This window comes from Talpa occidentalis, unplaced genomic scaffold (assembly GCF_014898055.3).
Source record: "Talpa occidentalis isolate TD23 unplaced genomic scaffold, MPIMG_talOcc4v2.1 talOcc4.5, whole genome shotgun sequence".
Lineage (NCBI taxonomy): Eukaryota > Metazoa > Chordata > Mammalia > Eulipotyphla > Talpidae > Talpa > Talpa occidentalis.
The window spans coordinates 62,257,091-62,277,904 of record NW_023604861.1 but is presented as its reverse complement, the minus strand read 5'-3'; the positions used below and the strand labels follow the sequence as shown (position 1 = coordinate 62,277,904).

Genomic DNA, 20,814 nt, shown 5'->3' with positions numbered 1-20,814 from the left:
TCTATCTATCTATCTATCTATCTATCTATCTATCTATCTATCTATCTATCTATCTATCTATCTATACAAGCACTGGGTACAGTTAGAAGCGTGGGAGGGTGAGAGAATTCACCAGAGCCAGAGTGGGGAACAGAACAGGCAGACTGACGAAGTACACTGCTGAGGGGAGCAGCGAGTGGCAGGAGAGGTCTGCGTGCCATGTGGGACACTCGCCGGGGGATGGGGATTGAACTGGTGCTGCAGAGGCTGCAGGCAGCTTTGCAGCCCAGCGCTCAACCGCTGCGCCACCAGGGGAGGCCCAGGACCGTGAAGTTTTTATGAGATTGTTAATTTCTGGAAAATACTTGGTCTGTCCAGAACATAGCAAGTGCTTAGTAGTGGCTAGTGGTCTTGTAGATCTGTCAGGCCTGCAGTTGTTAGCTAGGAACATTGTGAGGTGATGCTACATGTATTCCACATGTATGTGAATGCATAGGTGTTACAATTATCCCCCACTGAGTCAGAGAATTTTCATTGCAAACAATGGATAATTTTGCCTCATGGCCACATTAGCATAGGACTAACATTCAGTTTGAACTTTAGAGGGAAAAGACTTTCTGAGATTTGGATTTCAAATTGTTTGCAAAACAATAATGAAAGGAGAAAAGCTATTTAGTTTTCATAAAGCATAATGCAAGAGGCTTGAGGAGGACAGTCTTTTGAATATATTCTGTAAACACTAGCTCTTTTCAGAGGTTTTGATAAATGTTCTTGCTTTAAAAAATGGAAGCAACAATTAGTATTCATGATCTCCAGTTGAGTAAATCATGTAATCAATGAGAAGAAAAGAGAAGTCTCAAGAGAATGAGCATTTTGTTTATACTTAATTTTTTAGAAATGATGTTTAAAAATACTATTCTAGTTGAATACATTTTCTTAAATTATTTAGGTGAAATATGTTTCTCTTATAATTTTGTTAAGTGATAATGTGTTGTAGTTTCTATTTATTATCAACAGTCTCACTGCTTTTTAGTTCAGCAGAAGGCTTCCAACTACATCTGTAAATAAAAGGATGCAGAATCATCTGAAATAAATTATTTCTAGTCTTAAAATTCATGTTCCTACAATAGAATATGCTATATTCAGTCACCATCACAAAAATGTCTTTCTTATCAGCGCTGTACTAGCTAAATGTGAACTTTAAAAATTGGAAAACCAGGCACTTTGTAGACAGTTCACTCTTTGTTTCACATTTTTGAGCTAAGAAAAAAAAAAAAATGCCCAAGAAAGTATTTCTGGAAGGAGTAAACTTCTCAATTGCCTTGGTAGTATAGCCTACAATATTTTTGTTGTTTTAGGACTTAATAGTGAGCCTAAGTGTACCTGATAGAATATCACTTTTAAAGCCTGGATCATGATTAGTTCCTTAAAAGTGATCAATTAAAAACTTTCATCCTATTGCATGCAGGGTATCAGTATAATGCCATCATTATCATCGACTTACATAATAAACACTTAGGACAGATTTCTATAGTGGTAATAACACTGGATTTTGCTCCTGCAAGTCTGAATTATAGGACTTGGGTCATGGAGTCAAGTCTCAGATATCAAAAACTAAACTCATGGCTCTCCTCTCACCCTTTACTCACAAACCTATTTCTTTGCCTGCTTTACTTTTGAGGAAGTGGCACACTTTCAGGTATTTACTTTTCTACTTATTTTCTCTATTTAACTGTCATGGAACTCGGCCAGTTCCACCCCATAAATATCTCCTCTATCCATTCCCTTCTGATGATGATGATGATGATGATGATGATGATGATGATGATGATAATGATAACAACAAGAATTTCCATTTCTTCAGGCTCTCATTTTTCTCCTGGATTTTTGGGGTCACGCTGGACATCAGTTCCTGCCTAACATTAATCCCTTTGCCTTAGTCATAATGTCAGTAGCAGGTCTTAAAAGAACTGTCCATCCTTCCACTCTTCCTTTAAGCTATGCCTGTGAGCTAGAGTGACTTATCAACTCTGCCTTTGGCAATCTCCCAGACATTCATCCAGAGATTCAGCTTACTGGTGAATGCCTCTTTGAAGCCTTTCAGAAAGGCTTTCAGACAGAGTTGATGTTTAACCATCTGATAAATGTAGAGCTAATTCACTGTTTGTATTCTTTTGTTTATTTTTCCTGAGTTATTTGCAGTTATGAGTTATCGTAAATTCATGTCATTGCAGACAATATCTAGCATGATTTGTAGAAGACATTCAGTAAGTGACTGACTGAGTGAACATGGAGTTGGTTTTCCCTGAGGTGGGAAAGGGCTGGGAATGAGCCACACAACCCTTGGGAGTTCCCCTCCAGCGTCTGTGACTTGCTGCCAAGCAGGCTGACCTGTGATAATTTTGCTTGGTTTTCCCCAATTGGCATACACAGCTAGATAATGTGCTCTGGAACCAAAGATAGAAAATACAGCCAATATTTTTAAAAAGTTATTTACAGATTGCACTTTTTGGTAGATAAAGGTACTAAGGTTGAGCACAAGAAAATTAACCACACTTTACTCTGGGCACCTATGTGCTGTGGCCATGCCAGCCTTCTCACTCATGATCAAACTTCAAGTGGGCTGTTAGTGCCAGGCACTTGCTCCTGTGTCTACTGTTATACTTTGTCTCTCCTTAAACAGTTACCATCTTCTCCCTCCCTACTTCTCAGCTGTTTGGGCTTGCAGGCTTTCCAAAGGGGACTTCCCTGCACCCACCACCACCTATCAGTTCCTTGTGTCTCTGCCCATATCTGCTGCCTATTGCCTTTGCTAGAGAGGAGCTGTCCGTGTTGCTGTGGAGGATCACCACATCACTGGAGCATGCTCCTTCTTAACATCACTCCATCAGTTGTGTCAATTTTCTTCTGTATCAGCAGTGTCCCATTTTCCACCAAGTAATTCCCATCATCATACAAACATGCTTCTATTTTGCTCAGGACTTGTCTCCCTTTCTGTGCTTCCCTTTAGCACAGGGTGCTTTGATTAGATCAAACTCCTTTTCCCTATTCCTCTCTTTAAATGAAAAAAAAAAAAAAGTAATTATGGCAAAATTCACATCATAAAATTTATCATCTCATTTGTAATTATAAAATTCACTAGTAAATACATTTATATTGTTGCGCAGCTGCTTTCTAGAACTTTGTCATCTTGCAGAGTTGAAACTATCTAGTAAACAGAAATGCCCCACTTCCCCCTGTCCTAGACCTTGGTAACTACCCTTCTTTTCTCTGTCTTGATGAATTTGTCTAAAAAGTCCCTTATTTTTTCGCAAGCCCACTTCTATCAGGCTTTTGTACTTAATTTCCCCTGTACTGGGCCTCCCCTGCTGGCGCAATGGTTGAGCACTGGGCTGCGAAGCTGCTCACAGCCTCTGCAGCACCGGTTCAATCCCTGGCCAACGGCGAGGGTCCCACTTGGCGCGACAGACCTCTCCTGCCGCCCGCTGGTCCCCTCAGCAGTGTATTTTGTCACTCTGCCTGTTCTGTTCCATGCTCTGGCTCTGGTGAATTCTCTCACTCTCCCGCACTTCTGACTGTACCTAGTGCTTGTATAAATAAATAAATACATCTTAAAAAAAAAACTATAAAAAAAAAATTCCCCTGTATTGTGATCTCCTCCTGGTTCATTGGATCCGGCAGCAGCACTGGGCACAGTGGATCCACTTCCTCCTTCTTGAGACACTTTTTTCACTTGGTTTTCAGGAGACCAAATGCGTCTACTTTCCTTTCTTCTCACAGACTGCACCTCTTGTCTCTTCATTTCCCCTCCTCCTTGACATTGGCCTTCCACAGGGCTCAACGCAGGCCTGAATGTTTGCTGACCTTACATAGTTATAAGTGTCATTTAGACTCAAGTAACTACCTCCACCACTTGTATCTCTGGGTAGACTGTCTCCTGGGTTCCAGATGATGAATTTTCTTATTTTATCCAAAGTTACAAAATTAAATTTAAAATTCCAGAAAACCATGGGTCTATTTTCAAAGAATGGTATGCAAATGAAATCATTATTTAAACTGCTCTGAACATCTTATACACATAAAATGTCATTAGTGGCAAAATTAGTATTTCCATTACAAACATGAGAATTGCTGTGGTGCTTCAGTCATATATAGAATTTGTTTTGTTATGAAATATTAAATTTAAATACTTTTTTTTTTAAAGAAAGTTTTTTCTTTCTTTCTTTTTTTTAATGGCAATGGTTTTTTTTTTTTTAATTTATTTTTATTTATTTATACAAGCACCGGGTACAGTCAGAAGCGCGGGAGGGTGAGAGAATTCACCAGAGCCAGAGTGGGGAGCAGAGCAGGCAGAAGGACCGAAGTACACTGCAGAGGGGAGCAGCGGGCAGCAGGAGAGGTCTGCGCGCCATGTGGGACCCTCCTCCGGTGGCCGGGGAGCAGCCGAGGATCAAACCGGCGCTGCAGAGGCTGCGGGCAGCTTCGCAACCCAGCGCTCAACCGCTGCGCCACCGGGGAGGCCCTTAAATTTAAATATTATAATAACTTAAGATTTCCTGTATCATATCTATTTAAAAATATCACTGGCATGATAACTTCAAGGTTTCTTTGATAAAGTTTGTGGTAATGATTTTTCCTTTTAAGCCTATTAGCAATACATTGAAACTGGCTCAGAGCTAGTGATTAGCTTTTGAATTTTTGCACCATTTGAGTTTAATCAACCACCAATGTAATTAACAACATATGGTATGAATTTTGAATTCTGTGTGACTTCTACTTCAAAATAGTGGTTATTACCTTTAGGCTACTTTATGTTTAACATAAGTATTTGGAAAACTGGAATAATGGGCTATATAGTTAAGTGGAACTGTGATTTACATCACAGTTAATAAAAGTGAAGGCTCATATATATATATATATATATATATATATATATATATATATTAGAACTCTTGAAATCTACTAAAGAATTTCCATACCATTTAGAAAAATCTCTTGGAGAGCCAATAATTCCATATTTGATAATTAAATATCTTACATTATCTTATACTTGAGATTATTTACAGCATGGTAAAAAAATGATATTAATTTCTGAAAAGCTCTTTTTAATAGAAGTCATCAAATCAGTAATGCTTATGAAAGAACGATGTAAACTATAAAAGCACCCCATCTTCTTTACCTCTAAGGGATAGTTTTAACTTTCCTATGACTTTTGTTATTTTTTTTAAATTATATAAGAAAAGATCTCAATTGATGATTATCATTAACTGAAGTTTCACTATTTTACAGTATATTTTATTTCAAAAGCTTCCAACAAAGGTAAAATACCTCGAAAAACTTTGGTTCGGTCATGTTTATGATTAAAGGGCCTTCTTTCCAGCATACAAGATTTCCTTTATGGTTAAGTGTATAAATATTTATGTAATCATCAACCCACAGCAGTGCCTGTAGCTTCATTCCTCATAGTAAGCCTGGAATGATAATTCAACTCCAGCAAATGGAGACCACAGTGTTCACAGCTAGCTCCTGTGTCTACTTCCACTCAGTTTACAGAATGTCCACTCCCTCAGATGCCAGCTTGCTAGTGTAAGTTTGGGTGTGTAGGAGGTCAGTGTCTCTAGAGCCCTTGGGACTCACTTTCTTTTGCATTCATGAAATTACTCACCTTGCACTTATCACATTCCTTGATCACTCTCTAGTTTACAGTATACAGAGGCTGCTCTTGAGCTTGCTGATCAGTGACTGTCATCAACTGTTCCACTTTAGTGAAACCAATTTTTTTTTCTTAATGTAACCAATGCATTATTGTTTCACTAAAGTCGTGAGTTCAAGGCCAGCTTCTGTATATTGTAAGTTTCAAGCTATACTACAAAGCCATAATAATTAAAACAGTTTGGTATTAGAACAAAAACAGACACATAGACCAATGGAACCGAATAGAGGGCCAAGAAATAAAATCATACTTATATGGACAACTGATCTTTGACAAAAGAGCAAAAAACATGAAATGGAACATGGACAGTTTGTTCAATAAATGGTGTTGGGAAAACTGGGTCGCCACATGCAAAAAAATGAAACTAGACCACTACCTCTCACCGTACACAAAAATCAACTCAAAATGGATGAGAGAACTGGACATAAGACCTGAAACCATAAAATATAAACAAGAAAATATAGGTAAAAACACTATAAGACATACATCATAATAACATCTTTAAAGACTCATCAATCAAAGTGAAGATAGTCAAGGAAAAGATAAACAACTGGGATTACATCAAACTGAAAAGCTTCTGTACAGCAAAAGAGACATTAACAAAACAGAGAGATACCCCATTGATTGGGAAAAAGTCTTTGCACTCCATTCAACTGATAAGGGACTGATCACAAAGATATACAGAGAACTCACAGGACTCAACAAAAGCAAAATAAACAATCCAGTCAAGAAATGGGCAGAAGAACTTAAAAGATATTTTTCCAAAGAGGAAATGCAAATGGCAAACAGGCATATGAAAAAATGTTCAACATCCCTTATAATCAGGGAAATGCAAATCAAAACTACATTGAGATACCACCTTATACCAGGAAGAATGGCACATATCAAAAAAGAAAAAAAAAAAAGCAACAACAAATGTTGGTGAGGATGTGGTGAAAACAGAACTCTCCTTAGTTTCTGGTGGGAGTGCAAACTAGTCAACCACTATGGAAAGCTGTCTGGAGGTTCCTCAGTCTACTAAAAACGGAGCTACCATATGAACCAGCAATTCTACTCCTAAGGGTCTACCCAAAGGACACAAAAACATTGATTCAAAAGAACACCTGTACCCCTATGTTTATTGCAGCACTATTTACAATAGGTAAAACCCGGAAACAACCCAAATACCCAAAAATAGATGACTGGATCAAGAATATGTGGTATATATACACAATGGAATATTATTCAACAATCTAAAAAGATAAACTCATGCCATTCACAGCAACGTGGATGGAACTAGAAGGAATTATGCACAGTGAAATAAGCCAGAAGGAAAAAGAAAAATATCGGATGGTTTCACTTACAGCAGGAATATAGGGGAACCAAATAAGACATCAGTGTAAAAAAATAATAACAGTACAAAACACAACAAAGCAAAAACAGACAATTATAAATCAGAGACATCCTGCAAGGGAGGAGGAGGGAGAGGGATCAGAGGAGGAGAGGGAGGAGCACAGGGGACTGAGGTGATGGTGCACGGGTACATTTGTGAAGGAAACTATGGGGACTACACCTGAGGGGGTGGGGGGGGAGCAAACATTGTTTAAAAATGAACAGTGATGTAAAAAAAAATTTTAAAAATTATACAAAATATAAAAATACTTAATCGCATCCTTTAATAAAGAATCCTTTAAGCTTTATAGATTCACAGTGGTGAGTTTCAGAGACATGTCCCTTATACCCTAGAGAACACCAAGTCTCCTGCCCTTCCCTCGCCTCCTAAGTTTCTCCCCTTAGTCTACCATGCCAGGGGGCTGGCCCCACACACTTTCTGTTCCCTGCTCAGGATCTTAGGAGTCCTGTCTCAGCAGATCCCCCATTCTGCAGAGTACCTGCCTGCTAATCACTAAAGCTCCTGTGCACCTGTAGGGACCCCGATCCTGTGGTTATCATCTCTGTGCCTATTCTCACATCTCTCTCTAGAATTTGACTGTTGAGTAATGTGTCTCTCTGACAGCCTGTACTCATCCAGTTCATCTTCCAGTGAGCTTGTGAGAACAGCAGCCTTCTCCTAATTATATTTCTTTCCTCACTGTCATTTGTTGAGTTCTGAGCACTGCTCACTGCTTTGTACTCACCATCTCAGTTTTTCTTCCCAACATTTATGAGGTGCAAATGTATCAAGCACATGTGGTGAACAACGTGATGAGTGAGGGTATATACTGATCAATGGATGGAGCTGGAGAAAACTATTATAAGAGCTGATTTAGTGTTGCTTAGTCATAGCCAATAATAATGTTCATGGTGTAGATATGGTTGACATCTCTGTGTGACTCCCCAGAACTGTTTCCTTCCCTCAGGTTTCCAGCCCCTTGGAATTCCAGCCCCTTGTTATTCTGGGAAATTTTAAATTCCAGAATAATGTTTTATTTTATGACTATTTTAAAAAACATTCATATTTTTTCCAATTGTGATAAAATAGCACATAACATAAAATTTGCCTTCATAGCCATCTTTAAGTGTGTACTTCAGAGTCAGCAAAGCACATTCACATTGGGTGGTTACCCCAGCTCCTGCCCACAGAACTCTGGTCATCTTGCAAAACTGAAACTGTGCCAACTAAACAGTAACTCCCCATGCTGTCCCCACCCCAACCATCATTCTGTCATCTGTCTCTATGAATTTGACTACTCCAGAAACATCACAGAAGTGGAGTAATACAGTATTTGTCTTTCTGTGTCTGACATTTCTTTTTGCAGTATGCCCTCAAGGTTCTTCCATGTGGTAGTGGGTGTCAGGATAGTTTACATTTTGCTTTTCCATTCATGCACTAGTGGAGATTTGGGTTGTCTCCACCGTTGGCTATTGTAAATAGTGTTCCTGAAAGCATTCATGTGTATAAAACAGCAACAACAGTATTTTCCTTTTGATGTGTGATTTTTAAAAATTATTACTCTTGATGGGCTGCTTTTATTATGTCACAGAGCCAAAATTCTCTCCAAGAAAACATTAGTCACATGCTTTCCTGCTTTCTTGAACAGAACATTTAAAATACAATTTTATCATTAAATATGTTAACAATTGCTAGATTGTTCAGCATTGACAGTATTTTTTTTGTGCTACAACGATATTGTGCTATAATGTTGAGTTGGGCCCTGACATTACATTGCTAGATTGTTCAGCATTTACAGTATTTTTTGTGCTACAACTATATTGTGCTATAATGTTTAGTTAGGCCCTACATTGCATTTAAAATGTTTCACTTAAAATATACTTAAGGGCCTCCCGGGTGGCGCAGTGGTTGAGCGCTGGGTTGCGAAGCTGCCCCGCGGCCTATGAGGCGCTGGTTTGATCCCCAGCTGCTCCCCGGCCACCGGAGGAGGGTCCCACATGGCGAGGAGGGTCCCACATGGCGCGCAGACCTCTCCTGCCGCCCACTGCTCCCCTCAGCAGTGTATTTCGGTCCTTCTGCCTGCTCTGCTCCCCGCTCTGGCTCTGGTGAATTCTCTGACCCTCCCGCGCTTCTGACTGTACCCAGTGTACGTATAAACAAAACAAACAAACAAATAAATAAATAAAACATGCCTCTATTAAAAAAAAATAATAAAATATACTTAAGGCAGCAGCCCTTCTGCCCACCTGTGACTATGCAGGTGCTTCTTTTCACCAGCCTGTTCCATTCGCAGAGCAGGAACAGTGGCGTGCATAATGGGTGCTCCTCACTGCCAACTCTCTCCCTCTGCAGGGCAGCAGCCTTCCTGCTGTGGAACAGCATGGAAGGTCATGACCTGTTCCATGTGGGGTCACTTCACTGACCTCCCTCAACAGAGGCAGCCCTCCACCTGAGGCTGCCCACCTGTGACCATGCAGGCCTCTCTCTCAGCAAATCTGTCCCTTCCGGGGTCAGCTCTTCCTGCCCGCCTGTGTCTATGCAAGTGTCCTTTATTCTCTCCCTTTTACAATAAACCTGCTGTTTTGGATTAAAAAAAATAATAAAATACTTAAACTTAAAAATAATTGTGTATTTCACTGTTTGTTACTATTTTTGTCAGAAATGCGCTTTCTCTCATTTCCCTTTCTTTTCCTTATTTGTTTATTTCTAAAATGCTGTTGGGTGTGAAATAGTTAGCAGGAGCATTTGTTAGAGTTGTGTTTGAGTGAGCTAGTTAGTTAAGAGTTTCTGTAAGTAAAATGATTATAATTTGAGACAGCAAGTTTTTTCCTTCATATTTATGCTGGTGTTGAATAATACCATTTCCTATTTTTTTTGGCAGTACTTTAGATAAGAGAAATACAGTGTAGAAACACATTTTTCTACCAACATTTCAGTAATGCATTTGTGCATTGAAAGTCTCCCTATGTGTACTTTCCTCCTTGGTACTCATGGGCTTAATAGGCATTACCTTTTAATAAAACCACAATGCCAGGATCTGATCTGCTATTATGTGCTTTTTGGTATTTATCTAAACTAATTTTTATTTCTTATATCCTCTTTCAGCACTGAAAGGGGAAACTTCACACCAATCATAACTTTTTCACTCATTACATGGAATTTTTTTTTCTGATCATGTAAGATTTGTTATCATGAGGTATTTGTGTATTGTGTTTCATGTACCTGTTGGTTATATTTAAGCTCCTTTCCAGCACATCTCTTGCTTTTTCCTGGAACCTGGTTCACATAGTTAGAGACTACCGGAATGTTTCACTCTCTGTCAGGTGCTGCTTTAAGGACGTCACACATATCATCTCATTTAATTCCTCCATGAATTCAGTGGTGCCAGTACTATTATCATCCTCATGTTATAGGTGAAGAAACTGAGACATAGAGAAATTAAGTAATCATTACTAAGTACACACAGCTGAGTGGCAGAACCAGGATGTGAACTTACACTGTCTGACCTGAGAACCTGTTTCCTAATTTCACTCATCCAGTTCATTCGCCAACTGTTTATTATGCTCTTGCTGTATACCAGTGAATAATATAAAGACTCCAACTATCATTGAATTTACACTCTAGTAGGGGGAGAGAAAATTAACAACCAAAATATATGAATAAATTGTATGCTGGTTAGAAGTTCATCTAAGTGCTAAGAAAAAGAAACAAAACAAAGAAGAGGGTTAGAAGGTCACATTGGAGATGTTGACATTTTAAGATCAAGGCAAACTATTTAGGGTTCATATTGTTTGACAAATCACTGCTACTTGAGGTTGATTTTTTTTTCTTGATCTTTTAAAGATACAGCTGGAAATGCTGACTGACTCAAAACTTTATGAATCTGCTTGTTATTTCTGCTCTTTTAACCTTGGAAGCATGAGGTAGTTTTATCTCCATCAAGGATGAGTCAGCCTGTAGGCTCTGCTTCATTGACTGGAGCAGTGCTTCCTTCCTCTGGGGCATTTCCAAATGTGCAGTTGCACCCCCACCCCCTGCCTGTGATTCACTGGGCTGGAAAGGGTGTCAGAGCTGAGGGAGGGGTTGAAGTGAGGGGTGGTCCACATGGTGGGACAGTCCCTGGTGTAGGATAGAACTGAGATTCTTCTAGAGGAAAGGGAGGTGGACTGTTCAGAGAGGGCAGGTGATGCCAGCCCATCCCTCTACTTGAGGCCTGGTCCCAGGAGGGCGCTGTCAGGGAAACACAGTCCCATGCGGTCCTTGGTCGGTCTCCCAGTTATTGAGACATCATCATTAATGTAAATATTCTAAAATTAAACTTCTGTGATAACATTCAGCTTAAAAATGTCATTTGAGCTTTCTGCAGTGGACATGATGTCAACTTCCAAGATTAGATGTATTTTCTGATCATAAAGCAAGATGTTGCAGATGAGGTTTGCAGCCATATCGGCCTGTCACCGCTTCTGCTTCACGCTGCTTGTGGCTGATCACTCAGGATGTTGTTGCTGGAGAGCTGGCCCCATCCAGTTCCTCCTGAGCCCCACTTTCCTTTATACAAAAACAACAGTGAGCCTCCAGTGGTGCTGACTGTACACCAGATTCCATTGACTGTTTTTCTGCCCACCCCTGCTTATTTTTATTCATCTGACTACTTTATTTTAGGGATTTGCAAAGCTTGTTTTGGCCGTGGCAAAACATATTGTTTTATTTCTGACTGCGCAGCTTTCAAGTGAACATGTTAGTTAAGTAGCAGTGGCGGGAAGGAGTGGCTCTGGGGTTCTGGCTTGCTGCCTGCTGTGTTTCTGCCAAGAGCTGTAGTGTGTCCCCACTCCCCAACGCAGAGCTGCACCCCAGGGTGGGATTCTAGAGAGCAAGAACAGTGTCCAGCTTGGACTGGGAAACAAGGTACCAGTGAATGACGTGTGCTATTCTTTCTGGAGACAATATTAGGAACCTGGTCATTATTTTTAGTGCAGAACTATGGGATCATTTAATGCCTCTTACTAGGCACCCAAAATGAATGTGTTCATTAATTTTTTTTCCAAGAGATTCCTACATGAACAATGGACCTTTCCTATATTGCAGTCCTCTGAGGCCCAGTGAGCAATGGATCAGAGTTTATTTCCAGCCACTTACTAGCTCTGTGTCTTCAGGCTAGTTAGCTAACCTCTCTGGGCCTTCCGGTCCACACGTAACTCCCCCTCCGCCTCTCTCCTCTTCCTGCCTCTTCCTTCTCCCTCTCTTTCTCTTCTTTTAAAGAGGGACCAGACCTCATTTTATTTCTTTGCTTTCATCTAACAGGAACATTTTGAACAAGCTTGTATAGCATTTCTCCACAATTTGTAATTGGATTATCCACTCAAAGTCAAAACATCTTAATCCAGACACTTCCCCAGCCCTTCTGGGCATCTTTCCCATAGCAGGTTACCCTTTAAATTTCAAATGCCCAAAGACACAAGGTGATTTCTGCACAGGAAAACAAACATGCAATTTCTCTCTACCAATGATAAAATTAATTGAGAATTAAATGATACTCAGATACAAGTAAGAAAAGTAAGTCAGGTATTTGAAAATTCATTCTAAGCTCGTTAATGAAACAGACTACTTACAAAAGTACAGCATTACTTGAAAGCTAAGTCAGGGTTTCTACTTACCACATTTTCTGGCCACTTCCAGAATTTAGCCCATCAGCTGTGTTTTCAGTATTTTCTTTTTAAAACACAATGTGTTCTTATCCTTTGGGTCTATGCACAAAACATGTTAACTTTATTTAATTGTGTTTCAGACAAATAAGAATGCAGTGAAGTTTTAATTATTACGTCTTCCTAATAATTGAGCTGCAGGACACATGGTGGGCTGGCTGGCCATTATTCCGTGGAGAAAGAATGATCTTGTGTGGGAACTCACTCAAGCCTTAGAGTTAGATGTGCCTAGGTGGAAATGTAATTATTCATCTCCGTGGCTTTGGGAACTTTCTGAACTCTAGTTTCCTCTTCTTTACATTGGTGCTAATAACACTCTTCTATTCAGTGGTTTAAATAAAGTACTGAAAAGCTCCAGTTTCAATGTCAGGCATGATGGAAATGCACAATGGGTGGTAATGTCATTTACCAAACTGGATTTTTAGCTCCTTATTTGTACCTTTTTTTTTTCTTTTAATCACAATGTAAACATACTACCGTATGGTTCATTATCGGTTTGCCTCATCTTACATTACAAATGATAAGCTCCTTGGTAAGCTGCAGGAACCGTGTTCTTATTTGTAAATGTTGATGAATACATAAGTAATCCAACATATGGGCTGTTTTTATTTTTCAGCTTTGTTTTAATTTTAACAATATCTATCTAGGCTATTGTTTTTAATAGGCATGCAAGAGTCAAAGTTATGTGTAGGGTTTGTAATACAGTTTCTTCCATTTTCATGTGGAAACTGGAATGCAAACCCAGATGAAAGGGGGCACGTTACATGGGGATATGCCTGCTAACTGTGGTCACAGAGGTTTGTTCATCTGGTTAGTGTTCGGCTGGCAATGGCAGATGCCCACTGTTAACACCTTGTGACTTAATTATTTATAATGTTTAGCCTGACTCCTTTCAGAAACAGGAGACATACAAAACAGCACTATTATAAACAAGGTTTGGATGGTTCTGTCTGCCAGACCTTGGGCAGCTCACAGTTTGTACATTGTGTTAAAAAATCTCAGAGAACTTGAAAAAAATTACTGCAGTTTGAATAATTAAAAAACAAAGAAATAAATGAACAAACAAATCACTCACAAAAAGGACTAAAAATGAGAGAGACTACAATTAAAAATTAGGGTAGTAGACACATAACCAGGGCTGATCTCTCTTCAGAGAGGATTTATGATTATACAGGTGCCACCTGCATTGTGCATTTGAAATAGGACATTAAGATGCATTTTAATAAAGTTGTTTTAAAGAGGATTGAATATAGTATTGTACCTTTTAAGTATCTACAAGATGCTCATATGCTATTTCACTTTTATTCTGTATGTTAAATAATACAGAATCCTTATATTCCTAAAATAAACTGCGTATTCGTAGTATGTTAATATTTTTATGTAAATCAGAATTTACATCAGTTTCTAAAAGAGAGATTCATATGTTGATTCCCTTTTGTGTACTTTCTTTGTTGTATGGTGGTGTCAATAGTTTACTTTATTGTTTAAATAGAAAATGGAAATCACAACATCCTTACTAACAGTGGTACAAAAAACTACCAGAAGGGGAGGGTGGGGAGTGGAGGAAAGCACTCAGGAGCGCAATGGATGTGGTGGAGGGTTAATTATGGGTCTTTGGTGGTAGATGTGGTGTGATAACACATTTGTAAAGGTGTGAACATATACGGCCTTACCTCAATAAACATTAATAAAAATTGTTTAATCAAATTAAAAAATTGTTTAATCAAATTAAAAAGATAATGTTGATTTAAATTTAGATTATAACATTTATTTTAGAACATGTTGATGCAAAAGTAGTGCGAAATTAAATAAGATTGCATTGAATTATGTTACAGATTTAAATATTAACAAAATATTCTTTTCTTTTCTCACAGATTTATCTAAAAACAGACTGGTTGAAGTTCCAATGGAATTATGCCATTTTGTATCACTGGAAATGCTTAATCTGTATCATAACTGTATCAGAGTCATCCCTGAGGCCATCATTAATCTGCAGATGCTGACTTACTTAAATTTGAGGTAGGTTAACTATAAGGATTGTAGTCAAATTCAATGAAAAAAATTATGCCTTTATGTCTATCCATTTTTTTCCTCTCTGCAATTCCTGATTATTTTCTGAAATGAATCACACAAAGATCATTTAGGAAGTATTTTTTATGATACATTTATAATACTAGCAAATATTATTTTTGTGCTATTCTTTTTTAATAATTTATATAACAGCACTTACAGTTTTGGTCTATTTGGTGCTTAGAAGCACCAAATAGACCAAGAGTTGAGTTGGTATGTTGTCTTCAGGTATTTTTTAAAGATTTATTTATTTATGCATACAAGAACTGGATACAGGCCAGAGGTGCAGGGGGTGAGAGGATTCACCAGAGACAGAGTGGGGAATAGAACAGGCAGACTGACTGAAATACACTGCTGAGGGGAGCAGCGGGAGAGTCAGGAGTGGTCTGCTGTGCCATGTGGGTAGCTCCCTGGCTGCCTGGAGATCGAACTCTTGCTTCAGAGGCTGTGGATAGCTTCACGGTGCTGTGCTTAACCCCTTGAGCCGCCAGGGAGGCCCTGTCTTCAGGTAATGATGTAGATTTTGGTGGAGATAGGCTAAAGGAAATGAACAAGAACTTTGGGGTTGGGGACAATTGTGGCGCTGTTGGTCTTTGGGTGTTACTGGCACCATTGAAATTCCTGACTGAACCTGTTCACTTCAGGCCATCTGAGAAGGTCTAGGAGGGACAGGAACAACTGCACTGGAGAGGAAGTCACTGTCCTCATAGCCCAGGCGGAGTGGTGTCTGCCTCAGGCTGCTCAGAGGTCTATACTGACTCTCTGATTAGGTACAACCCATTCTGACATGTTAATACACTTGAGCAGCTCCGAAATTTATAAAATCAGCTATTTTAAGGCCTCAGTGTTAGACTTCACTGCTAGACTTCATTGACTCTCAACTAGATTGGCTGTATTTTGACTCCTTGTTTCCTAAATTCTTGACTCACATTAGGGATACCAGGGGAGATATTATTAAATCTGTCTCCACTTATAAAAACAAGGTTCCCTAGTACAAGCCTGAGCAGAAACTTCGCTGATTTGCATGACTTTGTTGTGCAAAGGGTATTACCTGATCACTTGTGTGAGTGACAAATACACAAACTTCTAAATGCAAAATTCCCATATAACCAGGTATAGCATAAATTTGTGGTAGGTAATAAAAAAATACAGGTTTTTTTTAATTAGGCCACTGAGAATTAGGGGTCTTTTGCTGTTTTCTTTGCAGTAATAGGTTCCTACTGTATTTCCTTAAGAGTGGATATCCTCCTTGGGAGTGAAAAACAAATTCCAGACATGATTTTAAGGGACCTTAACTATTTTTTGGTAAATAAAAGGTAGGTTACTATTAGGATAATCTAGAGACTCATATATCTGCCTTTCACTTCTCCAAGTTTCTAGTCCATCTGACCGTTTTGAGATTTCTTGCATAAGAATAGTATAGGCTATTTTTGCTACAGTAAAATCTATATTGCTTTGTAATAGTCTGATATAGCCACCATAGTGGTGTCCATTGATTTCAGTTTAGTATCTCCACAATGCATGTATCTTTCACCCCTTTCTACACAGGGGAAATACCCAAGATAATTACATGCTCTATTGGTCAATTTAACATTGTCCTGCAGTGACATTTTTACATCCAGCAATTTGCATGCAACAAGTAAATAGATTTAATTATACATTGTTATATTAAGCCCAATGCACTGAGAAATTTGGGGTAGAGGTAACATAGGTCTACTGTGAAAACACACTATAAAATTCCATAAACGCTAATGTTAAATTTTATATCCTATATAAAAAGCATTAATAAAATTGTTTTGGGATGATTTTATGTGGCACCTAGTTGAGACTAGAATACTTTTGCTATATTCAGATGGTAGAGGGAATATATTAGAGTGTGGATCTCACAGTTCTTTAAGGCAAGAATAGAGAGAAACATTGAGACAATGATGGCTGAAGAGAAACTGTGGTTTCTTATAAGCAGTTTTGAGATGAATTCCTACATAATCAAAGGGAGAAAGAAATAGAGGACCATTGAACACTCAACTCTTAAACTTTATTTTCTATTTGTAATTTTTAAAGATATATTTTTATTTATTTATTCATAGAGGAGCTAGACTATAGGCCAGAGGTGCATGGGGTGAGAGGATTCACCAGAGACAGAGTGGGGAGCAGAATAGGTAGATCTACTGAAATACACTGCTGAGGGGAGCAGTGGTGAGACAGGAGAGGTTTGCTGCGCCATGTGGGTAGCTCCCTGGCCAGAAGTGAACTTGTATTGCAGTGGCTGGTGATAGCTTGATAGAGCTGAGACTTTAACCCCTGCGCCACCAGGGAGGCCCCTTTGTCTGTAATTTTTAAAAAAAATTATTGAGATGACATTGCTTTGTAACACTGTATGTGACTCAGAGGTACAGGGTCACACCTCCTCAGATGTGTCTCAGCACATCACACCCACCATTGTTTAATTTCTTGTTTGCCTCTATTTTTTTATGTATATACATGTATTTTTTTAATTTAGTTTTGTTTTACTTTGCTCACATTTGCTTTAATATTAACTTGTTTTAAGACATACGGTCTAGTTTTGAACCATGTCTCTTTAAAGGAATTGGTAACTAAGCTGAGAAAAATAAGAAAAGTATGTCTTCTAATTTTCAGTGATATATCATTGAAATATGGATGCATATCTTCTAAACTCTTGGTACCGTGCATACACACGTAATTGTTTTTGATAACTTCCATCTAATTTAATTCGTGATTATAAATGTTTAACATAGAATGATAACACAGGGCAAACTTTAACAGCCAGGGAGATGGTCATCTTATTTATTTAGTTATAAGATTTTTTTTAAGATTTATTTATTTATGTGTACAAGAGCTGGGGTATAGACCAGAGGTGCAGGGGGTGAGAGGATTCACCAGACAGAGTGGGGAACAGAACAGGCAGACTGACTGAAATACACTGTTGAGGGGGAACAGTGGGCGAGTGAGGAGAGGTCTGCTGCACCATGTGGGTTGTTCCCTGGCCACCCGGGGATCGAACTTGTGCTGTAGTGGCTGCGGATTGCTTCATAAGGTAGCTCTTAACCCCTTGTGCCACCAGGGAGGCCCTAGTTATAAGATTTTTAACTCCTGTTTGATTATTAGGTTTAGTTGTTGAAACATATCTTCTAGGAATTGCACCCGAAACTGAGATTCTTTTCAGTTTGGGAGCGATTTGAGGTAGTTATATTTGCTTAAAAGATTTATTTGTAGCTTGTAAAATAGTAGGTGACTGATCAGATATATTTGTTTACAAATATGTAGTAATATGTAGAAATTACCAGGGACATCTAACTGAATTCTGAGTCTTCTGTGAATTGAGTAATATCGTTGCCAGGATGATGGTATCTGTGTGAGTTCTTCCTGTTCTCAAACAGCCTCCCCACTGGACCTCCCCAAGCTGTGACCAGGAGGGATTTAGAGCATCCAGTTAGTGGGTGGTCATGAACACCTTCTACGACACCCAAGGCTGGGCACTGTAGCCTGTTTAGATCTTTCCTACCCCTCATGAAATTACATCAATGAAATAAAATCTGTCTCTTCTCGGGTGTTGGGAAGGACCATTTAGGCTTACGTTGATGTTTGTTGTTTGGAAAAGAGACTACCAATCCCTTTACTTGAGAAGGGAACAGGACTCAGGATGCTACACACACACTGCTTTGTAGAAGAACAAAGAAGGTTCCTCAATTGAGTTGTATTTTCCTGTGTTAATTATTCCATGGAAAGAAACATTCTAGACAGAGGTATATAACCGAGGAGTGATGTGATCACTAATTTAAATGTATTGGAATAGTCTGTATACATTTCAGAAAATTAAAGAAACTGCAGATTTCTGTCAAGCACACACTTAAGGTAGACTGTATCAAATATATCACATTCTGAAACATCTTTATACAAATAAGAAGTTTATCAGGTCTATGAATAAGCACCCATCTGCGTTTTTTCCCATAACATTTAGGATTTTTCCTCTGATTTCTACTAACTAGGAAGAAAAGATTTAGAGAAAAGAGTGTAGAGAAGCTGCTTTTGAATTTTTCACAGATTTCAAGTTTCCGTGCTTAAAATTAAACATGGTCTCACTGTTCCTTCATTTTTTTCTTTTCAAATAAGTCACAAGTAGAAATTACTCATTTTTTATGTTCCAAAGTAGGATAGATGCCATATGACGCACCCCTGAATTTATAGGAAACATTTAAAATGGATTACACCTTCTGAGATTTATTGCTTATTACAAGAATAAACAGCTATAAATATTGGATGCTGATGGTGATAACAATGACAATGAAGATGCTGGTGGTGACTGTGATATGTCACTGCCTCCCCAGCTTCTTGACTGACTACATCTCTAGGCGATATTATCTTGAATGTCAAATGGCTGTTTGGTGCAGCAACCCAGTTCCTTAGACAAGAGATAGGTTTCATTAGCACTTGAAAAAAGTCTTCACTGTGAGATGCAGTTAAAAATCCTTCCATGAGTTCTACATTTTCACACGTGATAGAAATGGCATATTCGTGGAAAACAATAATTTATTGCTGTTTATGTAGCCTGTGTTTGAAGGATCTGAGCTTTTAATCTTTCTTTCTTGATGTTCACAACAAAAGGTTATGTTAGTTCAGTATATGTGCCCCAGTGTCTCTTCCTGTTATAAAGTATCTTAGTCCAGGAAAGGTGGCCAAGAATAATAAAAATGATTAAACAAGATGTGTTCCTATATAGGAGCAGGCACTTTGAATCTGAATTACACAGGAAAGTTTCACAAAGTCTAAAATCTATTTTAAGTTGTTGGAGAGGTTGTTGATGAGACTCACGAATATAACGTACCTCAGGAAAATGGAATAGCCCAGAGTTTCAAAACTCTTGACAACAGAAGGGCCTTGTGAATTTAAGAATAAGGATCATAGTTCAAAAGCTTCATCTCAGAGAGGTTTAGGGAAAAAAGCTGCCAGAAAATTAAAGTTCTTTACAGCATGTGGCAATATTGTTTCCAGAATTCAGGTGAAGCTATTCCTTTCTGAGTGTGAAACACACAGGGGTGGCCGGTCACCAGGAGCTCCTCTCTCCAGCAGGAATGTATTCTGAGACATTGCTGTAGAAAAGAAGGCTGCCTCTTGAGCAGAATGCTATCACACCATAAAAGGAAACTTTTGGATGCATTTTCTGAAGTCTGGCATCCTTTTTGGCTGCTAAACAATTGTAGAGAGAGCCAGCTTCCTGATGGCTGTGTAACCCGTATGCCCACATTCCTTTGGGGGGGTCATTCTGATAAATAATCTTTATTCTTCAAGAATATAGCTCTATATGTGAAGGTTTGGGAGAAGCATCCTGAATGTTAGGACTGCCTTAGAAAGCACAGGTTGTGAACAAAAATTTAATTTTCATCTTTCCTAAGAATTTGAATTTTGTCCACAGGAAATGCACTGTGTCTGTGCACTGACATTTCTGAATATCTGAGTTGTAAAATAGCATTTTTTTTCCTAGAAACTTAGGATGCTTATGGTGTCTTATTAAACTGGAAAAGGGGAGGGATTTTGTTCAATTCAATATCAATTTTATCCCCATCTTTTTATGAAGATCTTATCTCATTCAGAGGGAAAATGAGATTACTTTAGTATACATATTTCAGACCTGCTAGGTCATAGCTTGTTTTGTGAAATTAGCAAGAAAACAACAAAACAATGTGAACCATGTTGGACTTTGAAAGTATCATCATAAAATTTGAAAATATTTTTTATAGAATGTTAGGATTGTGAGAAGCCCTTAGAGTCATCTATTGTACAACCAGCAGGGTGTGGTTTAAACCTGGCCTTTTCTATTGTGCTCATTGAGTATTTGTTTTCAAGGTGGGACTTCTGGTCAGTACTTCCTCAAGTTTTTAATGTATTTATAAATTGCCTATAACATTATGTCCACTGATACTGGTAGCTTAATAAAGCTAATGGGATTTATTAAGTGTGAA

The 20,814-nt window shown here is 38.6% G+C and overlaps 1 protein-coding gene across 3 annotated transcripts in view; it reads left to right on the top strand.

Moving 5' to 3' along the window:
- Positions 1–20,814, top strand: part of LRCH1 (leucine rich repeats and calponin homology domain containing 1) — a 189,369-nt gene that overhangs the window by 75,954 nt on the left and 92,601 nt on the right. For all 3 annotated transcript variants that reach the window (XM_037527331.2, XM_037527333.2, XM_037527332.2), the window contains exon 2: positions 14,641–14,785. In XM_037527331.2, the coding sequence (XP_037383228.1) occupies positions 14,641–14,785 (145 nt within the window). The remainder of the gene's footprint in view (positions 1–14,640; positions 14,786–20,814) is intronic.